The sequence below is a fragment of the Sebastes fasciatus genome, chromosome 11, assembly GCF_043250625.1.
Source record: "Sebastes fasciatus isolate fSebFas1 chromosome 11, fSebFas1.pri, whole genome shotgun sequence".
Classification (NCBI taxonomy): domain Eukaryota; kingdom Metazoa; phylum Chordata; class Actinopteri; order Perciformes; family Sebastidae; genus Sebastes; species Sebastes fasciatus.
The window spans coordinates 26,934,686-26,949,097 of record NC_133805.1 but is presented as its reverse complement, the minus strand read 5'-3'; the positions used below and the strand labels follow the sequence as shown (position 1 = coordinate 26,949,097).

The window sequence follows — 14,412 nt, the reverse complement described above, 5'->3', positions numbered from 1 at the left end:
AGAGATGGTCGGATTTAGTGCTTTTTTGTATAGGAAGGAGTGAGGTACTTTCTACCACTGTTTCACCAAAAGAGTGTAGAATTTAAAACCTAATTTACTTTATGTGTATAGTTGGTGACCAATGGGGCTTAAAGTTGACCAAAGCTATAAAATGAGATGATGTTCAAAAATGTTTATAATCCAGGACTGTATTGGAAGCATACTAGCAAACTTAAAAAGCCAGTTTACCCAAATTACAAAATAAAATATTTCCTCACTTATCTCTAGAGGGATCTAGCCAAACAGATAGATTTGGGTCTATGTGCTGAATTTATGATAAAACTGCTTTTAAGATTTCTGCTTCCACCCATATTAGGGGTGTCTCGATGTACTGGTACCTACCATAACCGTAATATTTAAAAATTAAATTATGATATGTTGTGTAAAGATGAATTTGACTGACTTTATTTCAAATAGGGCTGTCAATCGATTAAAATATTTAATTGCGATTAATCGAATGATTGTCCATACTTAATCGCAAATTAATCACACATTTTCTATCCGTTCAAAATGTACCTTAAAGGGAGATTTATCAAGTATTTAATACTCTTATCAGCATGGGAGTGGGCAAATATGCTTGCGTTATGCAAATGTATGTATTTATTACTGGAAATCAATTAACACAAAACATGGCAAACTGCAGCCCAACAGGCAACAACAGCTGTCAGTGTGTCAGTGTGCTGACTTGACTATGACTTGCCCCAAACTGCATGTGATTATCATAAAGTGGGCATGTCTGTAAAGGGGAGACTCGTGGGTACCCATAGAACCCATTTTCATTCACATATCTTGAGGTCAGAGGTCAAGGGACCCCTTTGAAAATAATTATCTTGATATAAGTGATCCCTTGGGAAGTGCAACAATGCCATATAAACACCTTAAAGTTGATAATACGCTCATGTTAGCAAACAGTTGCTTATTTATACATTCAGCAGTCTTGTTTTTAGCCACTTGATGAATTTAAAGTCTGTTTACAGGTCTTTGGAATACTACTACATATGTGAACAACATTATATAAAAACCTTTCACTCTCCTTGTAACAAACAGACACAAAACAGTAGCCTAAATTAAAACCATAACAATGAGCTGTAAATACAATAACAAGGCTCAGTAGAGCCGCGGGAGACTGCAGAGATCAGCAATAATTCTGTGGGTTTGTCACTATGAGAACATTTCTCACATTAAACATAGTTAATTGACCACGAAAGTATTGCTTAGTGCTAACTTTCAACAACATGTTGTCTTTTGAAACAATGTCCCAGTGAGTCCAACAAACACACTGAACTGTTTATATTGGAACGACTTTCTGCAGAAAAAAAATGTGCCTATGAAATCTTAACAGTGTGTTTTTGTGAATCATCCACAGTAACCACTGTCTCTGGAAAGAGATGCTGTTGCTGTTGAATTATGGAAATGTAATGTTTCAGTGCTGTAAAACCACCATCAGAACTTCATTCACCTCCATTATATTTGGGAGGCAGCAGAAAAACAGATTTTCACACAACCGTGGCAAGTAAAAATAAAATTACCTGCATGGGTAGATACTGATTGAGGATATGCTTATTTGTCAATTTGGTGAATTGACCCTTGAAAGGGATATTTGGGTGTTTTGAAGTGGAGCTGTGTGAGGTACTTATCCAGAGTCAGTGTATTACCCAGTTTGGAGAAACAGACAGGAGTAACTGCTCGGAAGCAAAGCATTGTACTGCTGTGGACAGGGACAGCACCCCAAAATGTATTTTAGCCGCCTAAAACAAAAATCAATATCAGTTTAAGAGTACTCTATATTTAGAATATTTTCACCGCTTTATCTTGCCATCAAACAGCGCTTTCAGACGGGGAACTGAAGCACTAATGCTCTCTTAAAAGCCACCAGACTACACTGAAAAAAACAGTAATCTTACATTTGCAGAACAGTTGCTGGTCTACAGCTGCCTCGATTGGTTAGTTTGCAATATTGTGTTTGGCGAATCTGAACTCACCCTTTCAAACAACAAAGTCACACAATAACACAAACAAACTAACCGATCGAGGCAGCGGTAGACCAGCAACTCCCGTGTTCTGCGAGGTAAAATTACCATTGTTGTCAAAGAAGTCTGGTGGCTTTGAAGACAGGGTAGATAATGGCATTAGTTCCCCGTCAGAAAAGGCTGTCTGACGGCAAATATAGCATACACTTAAACGGATATAGATTTTTTTTAGGAGTTATTCTAGGTGGCTAAAATATGTTTTGCTGCTGCCCCCGTCCACAGCAGTACATTGCTTTGCTTCTGTGCCGGTACTCCTGTCTGTTTCTCCAAACTGGGGGCGTGCCAACTGTCTGCTACTGTAGGATAAGTATCTCATACAACCCCACTTCAAAAAACCCACTTTATCCCTTTAAGGCAATGCTGTAATAATGTTTGACTCTAACTGCAACAAGTGAATCACACCTCGCCTTCTTTCTTATTCAGAAAAGATCGAGGAGAAATAGAGCACATGCAACACTTTGATTTGAGCCTCAGGCATGCATGAAATCAGACCTGGTATGCGCTCGCTGGAATAATTCATATGGCCGCATGATTCCAAATTCTAGGAATACCACATGTCGATCGCTCCCAGAGATAGGCCGGGTTTCACATTGCGCCTCTGCGGGCCAGAGGGACTTAAGGAGAGCAGCTCTGGTCATTATAACACCACAGGGGAGCTTGTCTGATCACAGATCCTCACTCCACACTGTTTACATTCTGATCAGCAACACCAAGCCCCATCATCCCTGTACAAATGGATGTTTATTTAGACAGCGGACCCGAACAGGATTTCATTGTAATCTCTGTAGAGGGTGACAGTGAAAACATCACTCTAGGGTTTCACCCAGCGGGGAAACTGCTGTTCCGCAGTGTAAATAGAGAAATTACATCCCGTAAGCACAGCGGAGGAAAGAAAGGGTTCTTTCTTGATGCTAGATTGGGGGGATGAAGTCAGTATGTACATAGTTTCTAGTTTCTACAAGTGCAAATGTTTAGCGTAGAAGGGCAAGATTGTTGACATATACACTGATCCTAAATCAGATTTGGATTATAAAGTATTTGACTAAGTCTTAAAGGGTGGTTTGTTGCCGCAGACAGATGAATGTTACAGCCGCAGAGCAATTCAGATTTTATCATAAATTGTTAATCACAGAAAATTACAATAACATGACTTCAGGCTTCTACACTTCAGCATTCATTGTTTTTTCTGATGAGTCCACCGCTTTGATACCTCATAAACAAAATGCAAAGACTTAGTTTCAAATGCTATTTTAACCAAGTGTCCTCACAGTATTGCGTAGGCTATGCTTAAGATACGCTCTCATAAAAGAACACTGTTCTTAAGGTCAGTTCATGCTCTCTCTGGTGTGTGTGGTCTTTGCGGCGTGGAGGGTCGACACAGTGGGAGTTGAGTTCAGCGGAGGCTCTCCACCGAGCAGAGTGCTCAGGACAGAAAACAAAACTCTAGTCGTGAATTCCAACAAATACAAAAACACAGTGGATGGGAAGAGTTCTCATCCTGGTTGCTGCACTAGTGGCTACTACTGGTAAGACTGTGTGCACCACTCCACAGGTTAACAGTGACAAGAGCTACAGAGTACAGGGACATGTACTTCAGGTCTCTACAGATATTATGATTTTGAGAGCCACACTGTAAGCGTGTCTAAAAAAGTAAAAAGCAAAAAAAACAGAATTCTGTATTTTCTTGTTTCCTACTCTAGTTATCACCTCACAGATCACAACCAGGCAGCAACCTCCGGGTCTGAATTGTGAAGCCAATGCAGAAGTGCCTTAAACCTGCATTCTTTCTAATAGCCAGCAGGGGGCGACTCCTCTGGCTGCAAAAAGAAGTCTGATTGTATAGAAGTCTATGAGAAAATGAGCCTACTTCTCACTTGATTTATTACCTAAGTAAACATTGTAAACATGAGTTTATGGTCTCAATCGCTAGTTTCAAGTCTTCTTCAATACAGCATGATGTTCATTTAGTAAATTATGTTCCCATTTAGAGTCAAAAAAAGGAGATTTGTCAAGTATTTAATACTCTTGGGAGTGGGCAAATATGCTTGCTTTATGCAAATGTATGTATATATTTATTACTGGAAATCCATTAACAACACAAAACAATGACTAATGTTGTCCAGAAACCCTCACAGGTACTGCATTTAGCATAACAAATATTCTCAAATCATAACATGGCAAACTGCAGCCCAACAGGCAACAACAGCTGTCAGTGTGTCAGTGCGCTGACTTGACTATGACTTGCCCCAAACTGCATGTGATTATCATAAAGTGGGCATGTCTGTAAAGGGGAGACTTGTGGGTACCCATAGAACCCATTTACATTCACATATCTTGAGGTCAGAGGTCAACGGACCCCTTTGAAAATAATTATCTTGATATGAGTGATCCCTTGGGAGGAGAACTAATAATGTACAGAATTATAGCTGCTCTAAATAAACCAATATTTTTGCTCTACAAAGACTCCACAGGCAGATTTCCCCATCATCCCTCTAAACTCTAACTGAGAGACAATCATTTGAGACTCACCTTGGCATTTTGCAGGGCGGTCTGGTAGCTGGACGGCTTGTAGTACAACCTCTGGGACGGCTCGGTGTGGATGTCTCCCAGAAACAGCTCCTCCACCAGGTGATCCAGGTTGTGATGCAGGTACTGCTTCTCCACCCTCAGCAGCTGCAGCTCATGCATGGCAAAGTTGAGCTCCCTGGAGCAGTCGTAGCCGCCCTCCTCGCTCCACAGCTCGTAGGGCACGCTGGGCTCCCAGGGGCCCTTCACGGCCCCTTTGCAGCTGTGGTTGAGCCTCTGGCTGAGCTCTTTGGCCACGGTGGCTGTGTGACAAACCATCTGGACGCGGTGGAGGTGGTACTCCGCCTCCGTGCCGCCGCGGATGATCCAGGAGGCCTGTCGTAGGCGCAGACGACCCCGGATCACCAGAGTGTAGGTGGGTTTGGTGCAGTGGTTGTCCTCGTAGTAGAACTGGTGAGCCTGGAAGGTGTTGTTGGAGTAGAAACTGTAGAAGCGCGTCAGGAACTCCGGGCCTGGTCTCACCTCACAGCTGCAACAGAAAACAGAGGTTTCACATAAACACCATGCAAGCAAACGTTTCAATAACAAGAAGCTGTAAGTTGGTCTGGAGCGGAGTGTTTTACTGTGCAGCAAGCAATTTCTTCATTTTGTTTTCTTTTGCATTGCCTGTGTTTGCACAATAGATTTCAGTCAAGCTGCTTTTTAAAAGGGCCTTCTGACTTCATCACAAGTTCATGTTCTTCCTCAACATTTATGTGTACTACTATCTTGTGTAAGATACTGTTTGAATTGAAAATAAGACCTAGACATTTCATTTGGCATGAAAGTATGAATTGAATTATGGTGCATCTACTGTTACAGGGGACATCTACTGTTAAAGGGGACTTTAGATAGACCAAAAGTATATCACTATCTTTTTTACCATGATTTTGTTTCTACCTTCTAAGCAGCCATTAGTTTAGTTAATTCCAGTATAGTAGCTAAATCAACTTGCAGAGACTTAAAAGACCTGAGATCAATGTAACCCATTTCAGTAAACTTTCAAACCAAAGATACATTATGTTTGTGTGGTAATGCAGATGCAAGCAGGGGATTCATTGAAAACTGTGTTGCATTCATGGAAACTGTGAATGTAGTCCTAGTAGTGTTGCTAAGTTGTGTTAGCCCAGGCCTCTGTGGCTATGTCATTTCCGGTCATCTCAGTTGCATTACGGTCATCATTCACATTGTTAATAAAATAACCACTCAATTCATTTATTAATACATTTCATTCAAATTCATTTATTGGTTTTATGTAACTTCAATTGACAAAATGTTTGTTGCATGAGGTCACATCCGTATTACCTGCTGCTAATTGGTCCAAACTGCCAAACAGGAAGTGAGAGCTTCCAATGGGCTTTATAGTAGAGGTGACTCGGACTGTACCACGTTGAGTTGAGCAAAGGGGGGTTTTCATTGTTCCAGGGAACAATGATTTTTATGTACCCTAAACAATCTATATTATTAATATTTCTGTGTTAGGACACTTAGAATAATGATTTGGAATGATTTTGTTGTTTTTACATAGAAATGTTAATTTATTGTCTTAATTGATTATGGACTAACTTTAACTGTAGGAGGAATTTCCTGTTTAAAAACAGGAAAAAACAAGAGGTAGAAGCTCCTCAAGGAGGGTTCATTGTTCGTTCAGTTCAGATGCAAAAAAATATTTTATTGACTTGTGGATCTCCTTATGTTCTTTGGAAACGTTTTTATACGTTTGTGTGCTTTTTTTTAATATAGTTTTGTTTTCACAACCTCACCAAAACCAGCCTGAACTGCTTGTTTCTGTTGATGTAAACTTCAAATAAAATCTACACGGGGTGAAGGTTCTCCTTCAACCACTCGACCAATCCTTACACTCAAATAGGGCTGCACGATAATAGGAAAATAAGGGTGTTGAATATTGTGATAACGCTATTAATTGAGATAAATAAACAAATTTTAAAATGTATGTGTGGTTCTGCCTTTCTGCTGCTTTCAGTATACTGCTAAGATGCAACAAATTGCTTGTTGAACATTGAACTGAACACAAAAGGCGCCAATAAAATAAGAATGATAGTTACATTTTAAAGTGCAGTTCTCTACTGATACTCTCAAAAAATCCCGGAGTGCAATATCGCAGTCTTACACAAAGTTTTTATTGTGTAAGTTGACATTGCGATGACGATTAAAAAACGATATATTGTGTCACCCTACACTCAAATTCAAGATTTATGATTTGGCGGATGCAAGGCATTTCTTTTACTAGCAATGGATTTTTTATAAAATGGAAGACAAAAAGCTAACATGAATGTTGTGAGAAGAATAATGTGAATTTGGTCATAAGAGTTCATGTGTTCAGCAAATGACCATGAAACACCACAAATGCACCAACAAAGGATTTCAAAGTGCTTTCAAAACAGTAAAAAAGTTGCACAGAAAACATACAGTCAGTCCCTAGTTGTTTACCTGGTGGACACCCAGTGACCCTCGACGTTGGGAGGCATCTGCACAGCGATTCGGGCTCCATTGTGAAGGTGCTTCAACATGTGTTGGCACTGGGAGTCTTTGAGCGCCCGGCCGAAGGTTTTCTCCAGAGGCAGGTGGCTGGACCGACCGTCTGAGTACTGAAGAGAGGAGCCACCTTCAGCCCAGCCTGTGGGAGCAATAAGGACACCAAAAGGTTAGGGTGAAATTTCACCTTTTAGGCATGACTGTTTAGGAATAAATGAAATATAAAAACACCCCCAAAAAAAGGGTTTCATCCATGAGATTTTTGTGTTACATGGGAACATTTCAGGATTCAAAGTGAAGATACTGGCATAATATGAAACTAGAAAATCTAAGGAATTGTTTGGTACCAATCATGTTATACAGCCATTTTCAAAGGGGTACCTTGACCTCTGACCTCAAGATATGTGAATGTAAATGGGTTCTATGGGTACCCACGAGTCTCCCCTTTACAGACATGCCCACTTTATCATAATCGCATGCAGTTTGGGGCAAGTCATAGTCAAGTCAGCACACTGACACACTGACAGCTGTTGTTGCCTGTTGGGCTGCAGTTTGCCATGTTATTATTTGAGCATATTTTTTATGCTAAATGCAGTACCTGTGAGGCTTTCTGGACAATATTTGTCATTGTTTTGTGTTGTTAACCGATTTCCAATAATAAATATATACATACATTTGCATAAAGCAAGCATATTTGCCCACTCCGATGTTGATAAGAGTATTAAATACAATTCTGCCTTTAAGGTACATTTTGAACAGATACCAAATAATTGCAATTAACTATGGAAAATCTTGCGATTAATCGCAATATAATATTTTAATCGATTGACAGTCCTAATTTAAACACAAAAAAAGTGCCATTCAGCATTGTTTGAACCTCAGACATTTGCCTCATTGAGGTTGAAATGTTGAATAAACCACTAAGGAATGAGTTTAGTTTGGCAGATCTATTTTTCTATTAGATGTTTCCATCCTAATAAATGAAGCACAACTGCTTTTAAACTAATAATACATTTAATTATACTTAGATCAAATAGAGAAATAAGTCATCTTGTTAGTTTGAAGTATGGCTCTCATGTTTTCACTCTGCTTATGCAGTCAGTCAGACTTCTTTGAAGTGTTTAGAGGGTTTCATGTAGTCATTTTAACTCATGTCATCACCTGGGGATTACAGGGCTTTATCAGTGACCTGCAACACCTGGTATGAGTGGAGTCTTTAGGGTTAATATTAGCTGACATTGTGATGAAAAGGCAAAGCTTATACAGTATGTCCAAGTTGAAGATGCGTGGCTTAAAGCTACCATGGCAGATTTGAACTAATTCTGAAATCAAGATACAAACAAAAGGACAAGAGCAGTATTGCAGTTTGAAACCTCAGAGTTCCCACCGTGTCCATGTACCCTCGATGCACCACATGAAATAACAATACTTTAAACAATGGGCTGAGTTTAAGGGGATACAATATCGGAAATGAAAGCATTTTCAAACCCTGTAGCCAAAGAAAAGCCTTGAAGCTCACATTCCAGTGAGGATTTATTATTATTATTTATACACCAAAAATCTACCTTGAAATATGAAGACTTCATCTTAAATTCTTTCTATTTGGACCCGACTTGCCAGGCAATATCATTTAACACCTTGGAATGCTGCTGCGTTCGCCTCTGTGCTTTTAATTTGAGACTATAACACCGAAGGAGGAATAAAAAACACCTGATTAAAAGAAGCCAGAAGCTCCATGAAGAACAAAGATCCATCCAGTTGTTTTACAGCAGCGAGGCAGCTCCTCTACTGTATGTGTGTAAATCACCACATCACAGCGCTGCTCAGTGGAAACACTAGTGGACAGCGGAGAGACTTGATCCCCCGACTCAGCTCAAAGAAAAGGCTTCACAGTTTGCTGTGTGTGTGTTTATGTGTGAAAGAGGCTTTTTTTTGCACCTGCAGTCGGATCTGTACCAGAGGAAAGACGGCTGCCAACAGTTTTTACAATGAGGAGAGCAGAAACCAGACCAGTATGTGTGTTTGAATTTAAAAGGAAACCTGGTGAGATGTTTAATGCAAACACACTTTTAACCTCACTGAGGTTTCCACGCTTTGGATTTAATAGCAGGTGAATTTCAGGGTAAGACACACACACAAATGTGCCATCAAAACACAAATATGCCCTGTATGCATGCAATAGAATAAATAAACTCAACCAGGGCTGGACAATGAACAATATTAATTGAATTATCAATATTATCAATCTTACAACAACATTCATTTGTTCATATAGTTGTTTTCTAGCCCTGAAATGATGAGTTGGTTAAGGAACTAGTACATAAAGAGGAAATTAGGTAAAAATAGCAGCTCACTCAATACTCAGCTCAGCCCTGTCGCACTAAATGGCGTATGAAAGATGCAGTAATCCGAAGTAATTTCGAGTGCAATAGGAACGCCTTTCTTGCTTTCGCCGTGTCATTTGTACGCCATGTAATCTATATTGACTGCAATGCACGCTCAAAGCTAATGGCGTGGAGTAAAAAGGGAGAAAGATTGCTTATGGTGGACGGAGGGGAGGTGGATGGGTCCAACACACACAGGACTTTCAACCAGGAGACCAGTGTTCGTGTCCCAAAGCGTAATTTTGAAATTCCGTTAGTGATGTAGTGTTTTCCATACTTCTGTTACTTTGTTTTTTCGTATGTATTTTACTTCGTTTCCATACTAATTTTAAGCCCAAACATAATGGTTTTCCTAAACCTAACTAAGTGGTTTTGTTGTCTAAACCTAACTGTGAACATTACCATAGTTTTGTTGCATAAAATGACACCCAAAAAGGCTAAAATGCGTCCTCATGATACACAGAATGTCGTGTTATTTATACGCCTTCCCAAGAGATAGGGTTCCTCAGCTTCTCAAATGTGGATATTTTGTCTTCTATAACAGTAAATGGAACACATTTGGCTTCCTTTGGACTCTTCTTGCGCCCTCAATCACTTTTCTTTTCTTTTTTACTATTTTCTGACATTTTGTAGCCTATAACAAGTAATCGATTAATCAAGAAAATTATTGGGACTTGATTTATGATGGAAAATAGTTGTTATTTACAGCCCTACAATTTTCAATAAACATCTATAGACTTATAATAAATACAACAACCAATGACATCTAAGAAGAAGTTCAACCAACCAATCAGCTAACGGTCCAGTGTCTTTAAGTGGTCTTATTGTAATTAAGATGAAACATATCAAAAGTGAGCCAACGTGAGAAAGAAAAAAGTTAACTTAAGGTCCACTTACTAGCTTTTTCTGTAGCTTTCAAATACATTCTCCCTCAGCTGCCCAGTTGTTATGTAGATAGCTAATTTGTCATCAGGTGACCCGTGTCACATGATAACAGTTGGTTGTTTATAACACATAATTAATCTGTTCAAAGATGAGCTGTGGTTGGAAACGTCGGGAAAAGCTAGTAAGTGGGCGCTGGTATTGTGAGTGTATGTGTGTCATCATGGTAAAATGTGGTCCTGGAGACCGGCGGAGCGGGAACTACCACAGAGATGGTTTTGAGTACTTTACCAGGTGTTTATATGTCTGTGGACAGATTTTGTGACTGTGATAGTGTTGCAGTCGTGCAAGATGTTAGTTGGTGGTTCAGATAAAAATGAAGGTTGAGTTCAAAGATGCAAGGAGTGCAAAGGGGCAATTGCCCTCCCTACTTTACGCCCCCACTTTACGGCCCTGGCCTGTTTTGGCATCACAAAACTTTACAGGTGTGTGGTTGACATCAAAATGAAGAAAGAATTCGAAGATGGGTGTGTTCTGAGCAAGGGCGCGAGAAGTAAGGGGGTAGGAAGTGGGGAAGGGGTCATTGGCTGGTGTGATCCCATCACAAGATGGTCTCTATGGTTGTTGAGGTAAATTTGATATACAGTAGACCTTTTCAAACTTGACAACATAAACATTTTAAATGGGCCCCTTTGTATTTCCTGTTGCAATGTTTGTTAATGCAGTAGCTGACAGGAAGTAAATTTGGACCAAAGCTTTTGCCCTAGCAACCAAATGGCAATGAAAAAGTCTATTAAGCAACACCAAAAATTTAATCAAGTCAATAAAAAAGTGAAAATCTGATTATTTAAAATGATGTTAGTGATGATTTTTGACAGGAATATGTTGTGGTGTGGCTTTACACTACAATGGGAAGATGAGCGGAGCTGAAAAGAAGGTAAATTTGAAGTGGGACAGATAACACTCAACGCTACGGCGGAAACCATGAAAAGCTCCCAAGAATCAGCCATAATGGATTATAATACCACTTAAAATCAGCTCTGCAACAGATATTATGGAAAAGACACGGGAAGACGCTGATGATGAGATGAAATATCTCCTGACATTCGGCTGCAGCTTTCTAAGGATTCTGGGTAATGTATGCCCTCGTCAACAGAGATACTGAATGAATATCTTTTTCCAGTATTTTTAATATCTATTTAGTTTCCTTCCCAGCTTCCAAACAAATCGTGGACTTCCCCTTTCTCCTCACTTAAAAAAAAAGAGTGTAATATTCAAAAGGATAGCTCATTTATACTTTTATCCGAGAATAACTTGAATAAATTAAAAAAAATATATAGCATGCATCTTATTTTGCTGTTTTTGGTAACAGTTGTGATGTTAAACAGTATAGTGAAACTCTTTATTTAGAGTAATTTTAAACACTGTTACAAATCTTTTTACGAAGTTTTATTACATCACAGCCAAACGACAACTCCAAATGGAAAACAGGCTAACGGGGTAATAAATGAGGATATTATTAAAAAGAGGTTATGTGTAGTCTTTTGTCTTCTCTACACATTTAATGAGTGTTGAATGTGTGAGTTTCTTCCAATAGCTTTCTTTAAAGAAAAAAAGCTCCCCACATTAAGGCAATAATCAGGCTTGACTCGAACCCTCTCCGCTCCCTCGCTGCTGCTGCTGCTTTCCCAAACTGCTGCTCTCTATCTAAATCAAAGCACCCACAAAACTCCCAGAGCCCCAAACCACAGAGAACATTTCCAGTTGGCCTGATCCCACCAGTGAGGTAACAGCACTGGGACCCCTGACAAGCAGAGACTCCACATCGTTTATGGGAAGAGAAAAACTCAGAAGTGCCAGAGCAGAGACCAGACAAAGGACTGTTCTTTGTGTTATCTTAGCATTTGGCAGTGACCATGCAGGACTTGAAGGGGGTGGAGAAAACAACATTACAGACTTTTAAGGACTGCACCAAGTACAGTGGTAACATTTTAAAGAAGGTATTGGCTTCAGTATTTTTTATTTTGGAGGACTTTCTACATTTACTTCACTGGATTTCAGAGGGAAATATTGTACTTGTAATGTGATGTACATTTCTCTGACAGCTGTAGGTATGAGTTAGTTTTTGCAGATTAGAATTTTACTTTCAGCTTGAAGTAAAGTCATAAAATGTTTTTGTTAGTAACGAGTGTCTACAGCCATGCTAGCGGCTCAGTGAGACTGTATAGGCACAGTGGAGCTTTGAGCTAAATGGTAACACCAGCAGGCTAACATGCAACAGATAATCAAAGAAAATTGCAGAGATGAGCCTAGGAGGATGATAAGGATGATGAGGAGAAAACTCCACCAAAACAACAACAAAACTTTTAGAAAGGAATAAGTTTAAAGGGATGGTTCGGGTGTTTTGAAGTGGGGTTGTATGAGGTACTTATCCATAGTAGGTGTATTACCTACAGTAGATGGCGGTCGGCATGACGCCAGCTTCGAGAAACAGACAGGAGCACCGGCGCAAAGCAATACAGTGCTGTGGACGCCGGACGGAGATGACAGAAAAACTTGTTTTATCCACCTAAGGCCCTTTAGGTGGCTATAATACATTTTTCTGCCGTCCCCATCCACAGCACTGTATTGCTTTGCTCCGGTGCCAGTGCTCCTGTCTGTCTCTCGATGCTGGCGGCATGCCGACCATCATCTACTGTAGGTAATACACCTACTATGGATAAGTACCTCATACAACCCCACTTCAAAACACCCAAACTATCCCTTTAACAGTCTACAGCCATGCTAGAAGTTCTTTGGGGCAGTAGCATATGTAGCATTCTGATGCTAACATGATCATAGTGATAATGCAACATGTGGATGTTTAGCAGGTAGGTCCTATAACGTTCACCCTGTACATCATCAGGGTACAGCTGAGGCTGATGGTAATGTCATTAGTTTTGAAGATATTTGGTCATAAACTAAAGTATTGAACATATTAAAATTTGAATCTGAGAATGCCACCACATGAAAAGTTAAGAGATCACCAAAGTTATTACAATTCATCCTGTGGACGACATGAATGTCTAAGAAATTTCATGACGATCCATTCAACTGTTGTCAGACATTTCACCAAAAGTACAAAATGTCAACCTCATGGTGGCGCTGGAGGAAATGTCCTTGGGACATATCATCTGGGAACCATGAATGGCTCTACAAAATGTTGTGTCAATCCATCCAGTAGATGTTGAGACATTTTACTGGATGAATGACATGTTTGACCTGCTGGTGGTGCTAGAGTAAAAATCAGGGGATCACCAAGTCTTTTTTAATCCTCTGAGCACCAAATTTCACCAGAAGCATTAGGATTCATCTTCTGGGAACCATGACTGTCTGTACAAAATGTAATGGCAATCCATTAAATGAGATTAATAATTGATATATTTCAGTCTGGAGTCTTGACCACAGTCCTTCCAAAACTGCCATTGGTACAGTCACACCACTATAACGTCTAACATGTTAACTAATGCTAGTTATTTTCAGACATGATCTAAGAGCATTGTGCACAGCAACATGTACCAAGCAGTAATGGAACAATAATTTCACACTGAAAGGGTCCATTCAGTCTCATCTCAAAGTCCATTTAGTGCCTCACTTTTCTGGAACTACCAAGCTTCTTCTTTTTCCAAACTCAAGAGTGAAATTTGAACACACACACAAAAAAAAAAGTCCTTTGAGTGGTCAGAAAATCTACAATTCCATGATAAAAATCCATCTGTTGATGAAGATCATGAGATATAATTGAAAGTACTAGAGCAGCTACTAAATGGACCTAGAAAAGAGTCATTTTATCCAGGGTCCACTCTTCACTATCATCGTTTTTCCTGCAAGAATGAAGAATATTCTCCAGTTGTTGTGTTGCCATTTTCAAAAAAAAATTGGACTTCTTCCTCCAGAATGAATCACCGCTGTTACAGAAGTGGGACATGCTGGGCTGCATGACAATTAGCATCATTTGTCTCCCCTCCATCTGTCTT

The 14,412-nt window shown here is 39.7% G+C and overlaps 1 protein-coding gene across 4 annotated transcripts in view; it reads right to left on the bottom strand.

The window, feature by feature from the left end:
• Positions 1 to 14,412, bottom strand: part of LOC141777572 (protein APCDD1) — a 69,506-nt gene that overhangs the window by 11,314 nt on the left and 43,780 nt on the right. For all 4 annotated transcript variants that reach the window (XM_074651962.1, XM_074651960.1, XM_074651963.1 and 1 more), the window contains 2 exons: positions 7,086 to 7,272; positions 4,599 to 5,124 (listed from right to left, as the gene is read on the bottom strand). In XM_074651962.1, coding sequence (XP_074508063.1) covers positions 4,599 to 5,124; positions 7,086 to 7,272 — 713 coding nt within the window. The remainder of the gene's footprint in view (positions 1 to 4,598; positions 5,125 to 7,085; positions 7,273 to 14,412) is intronic.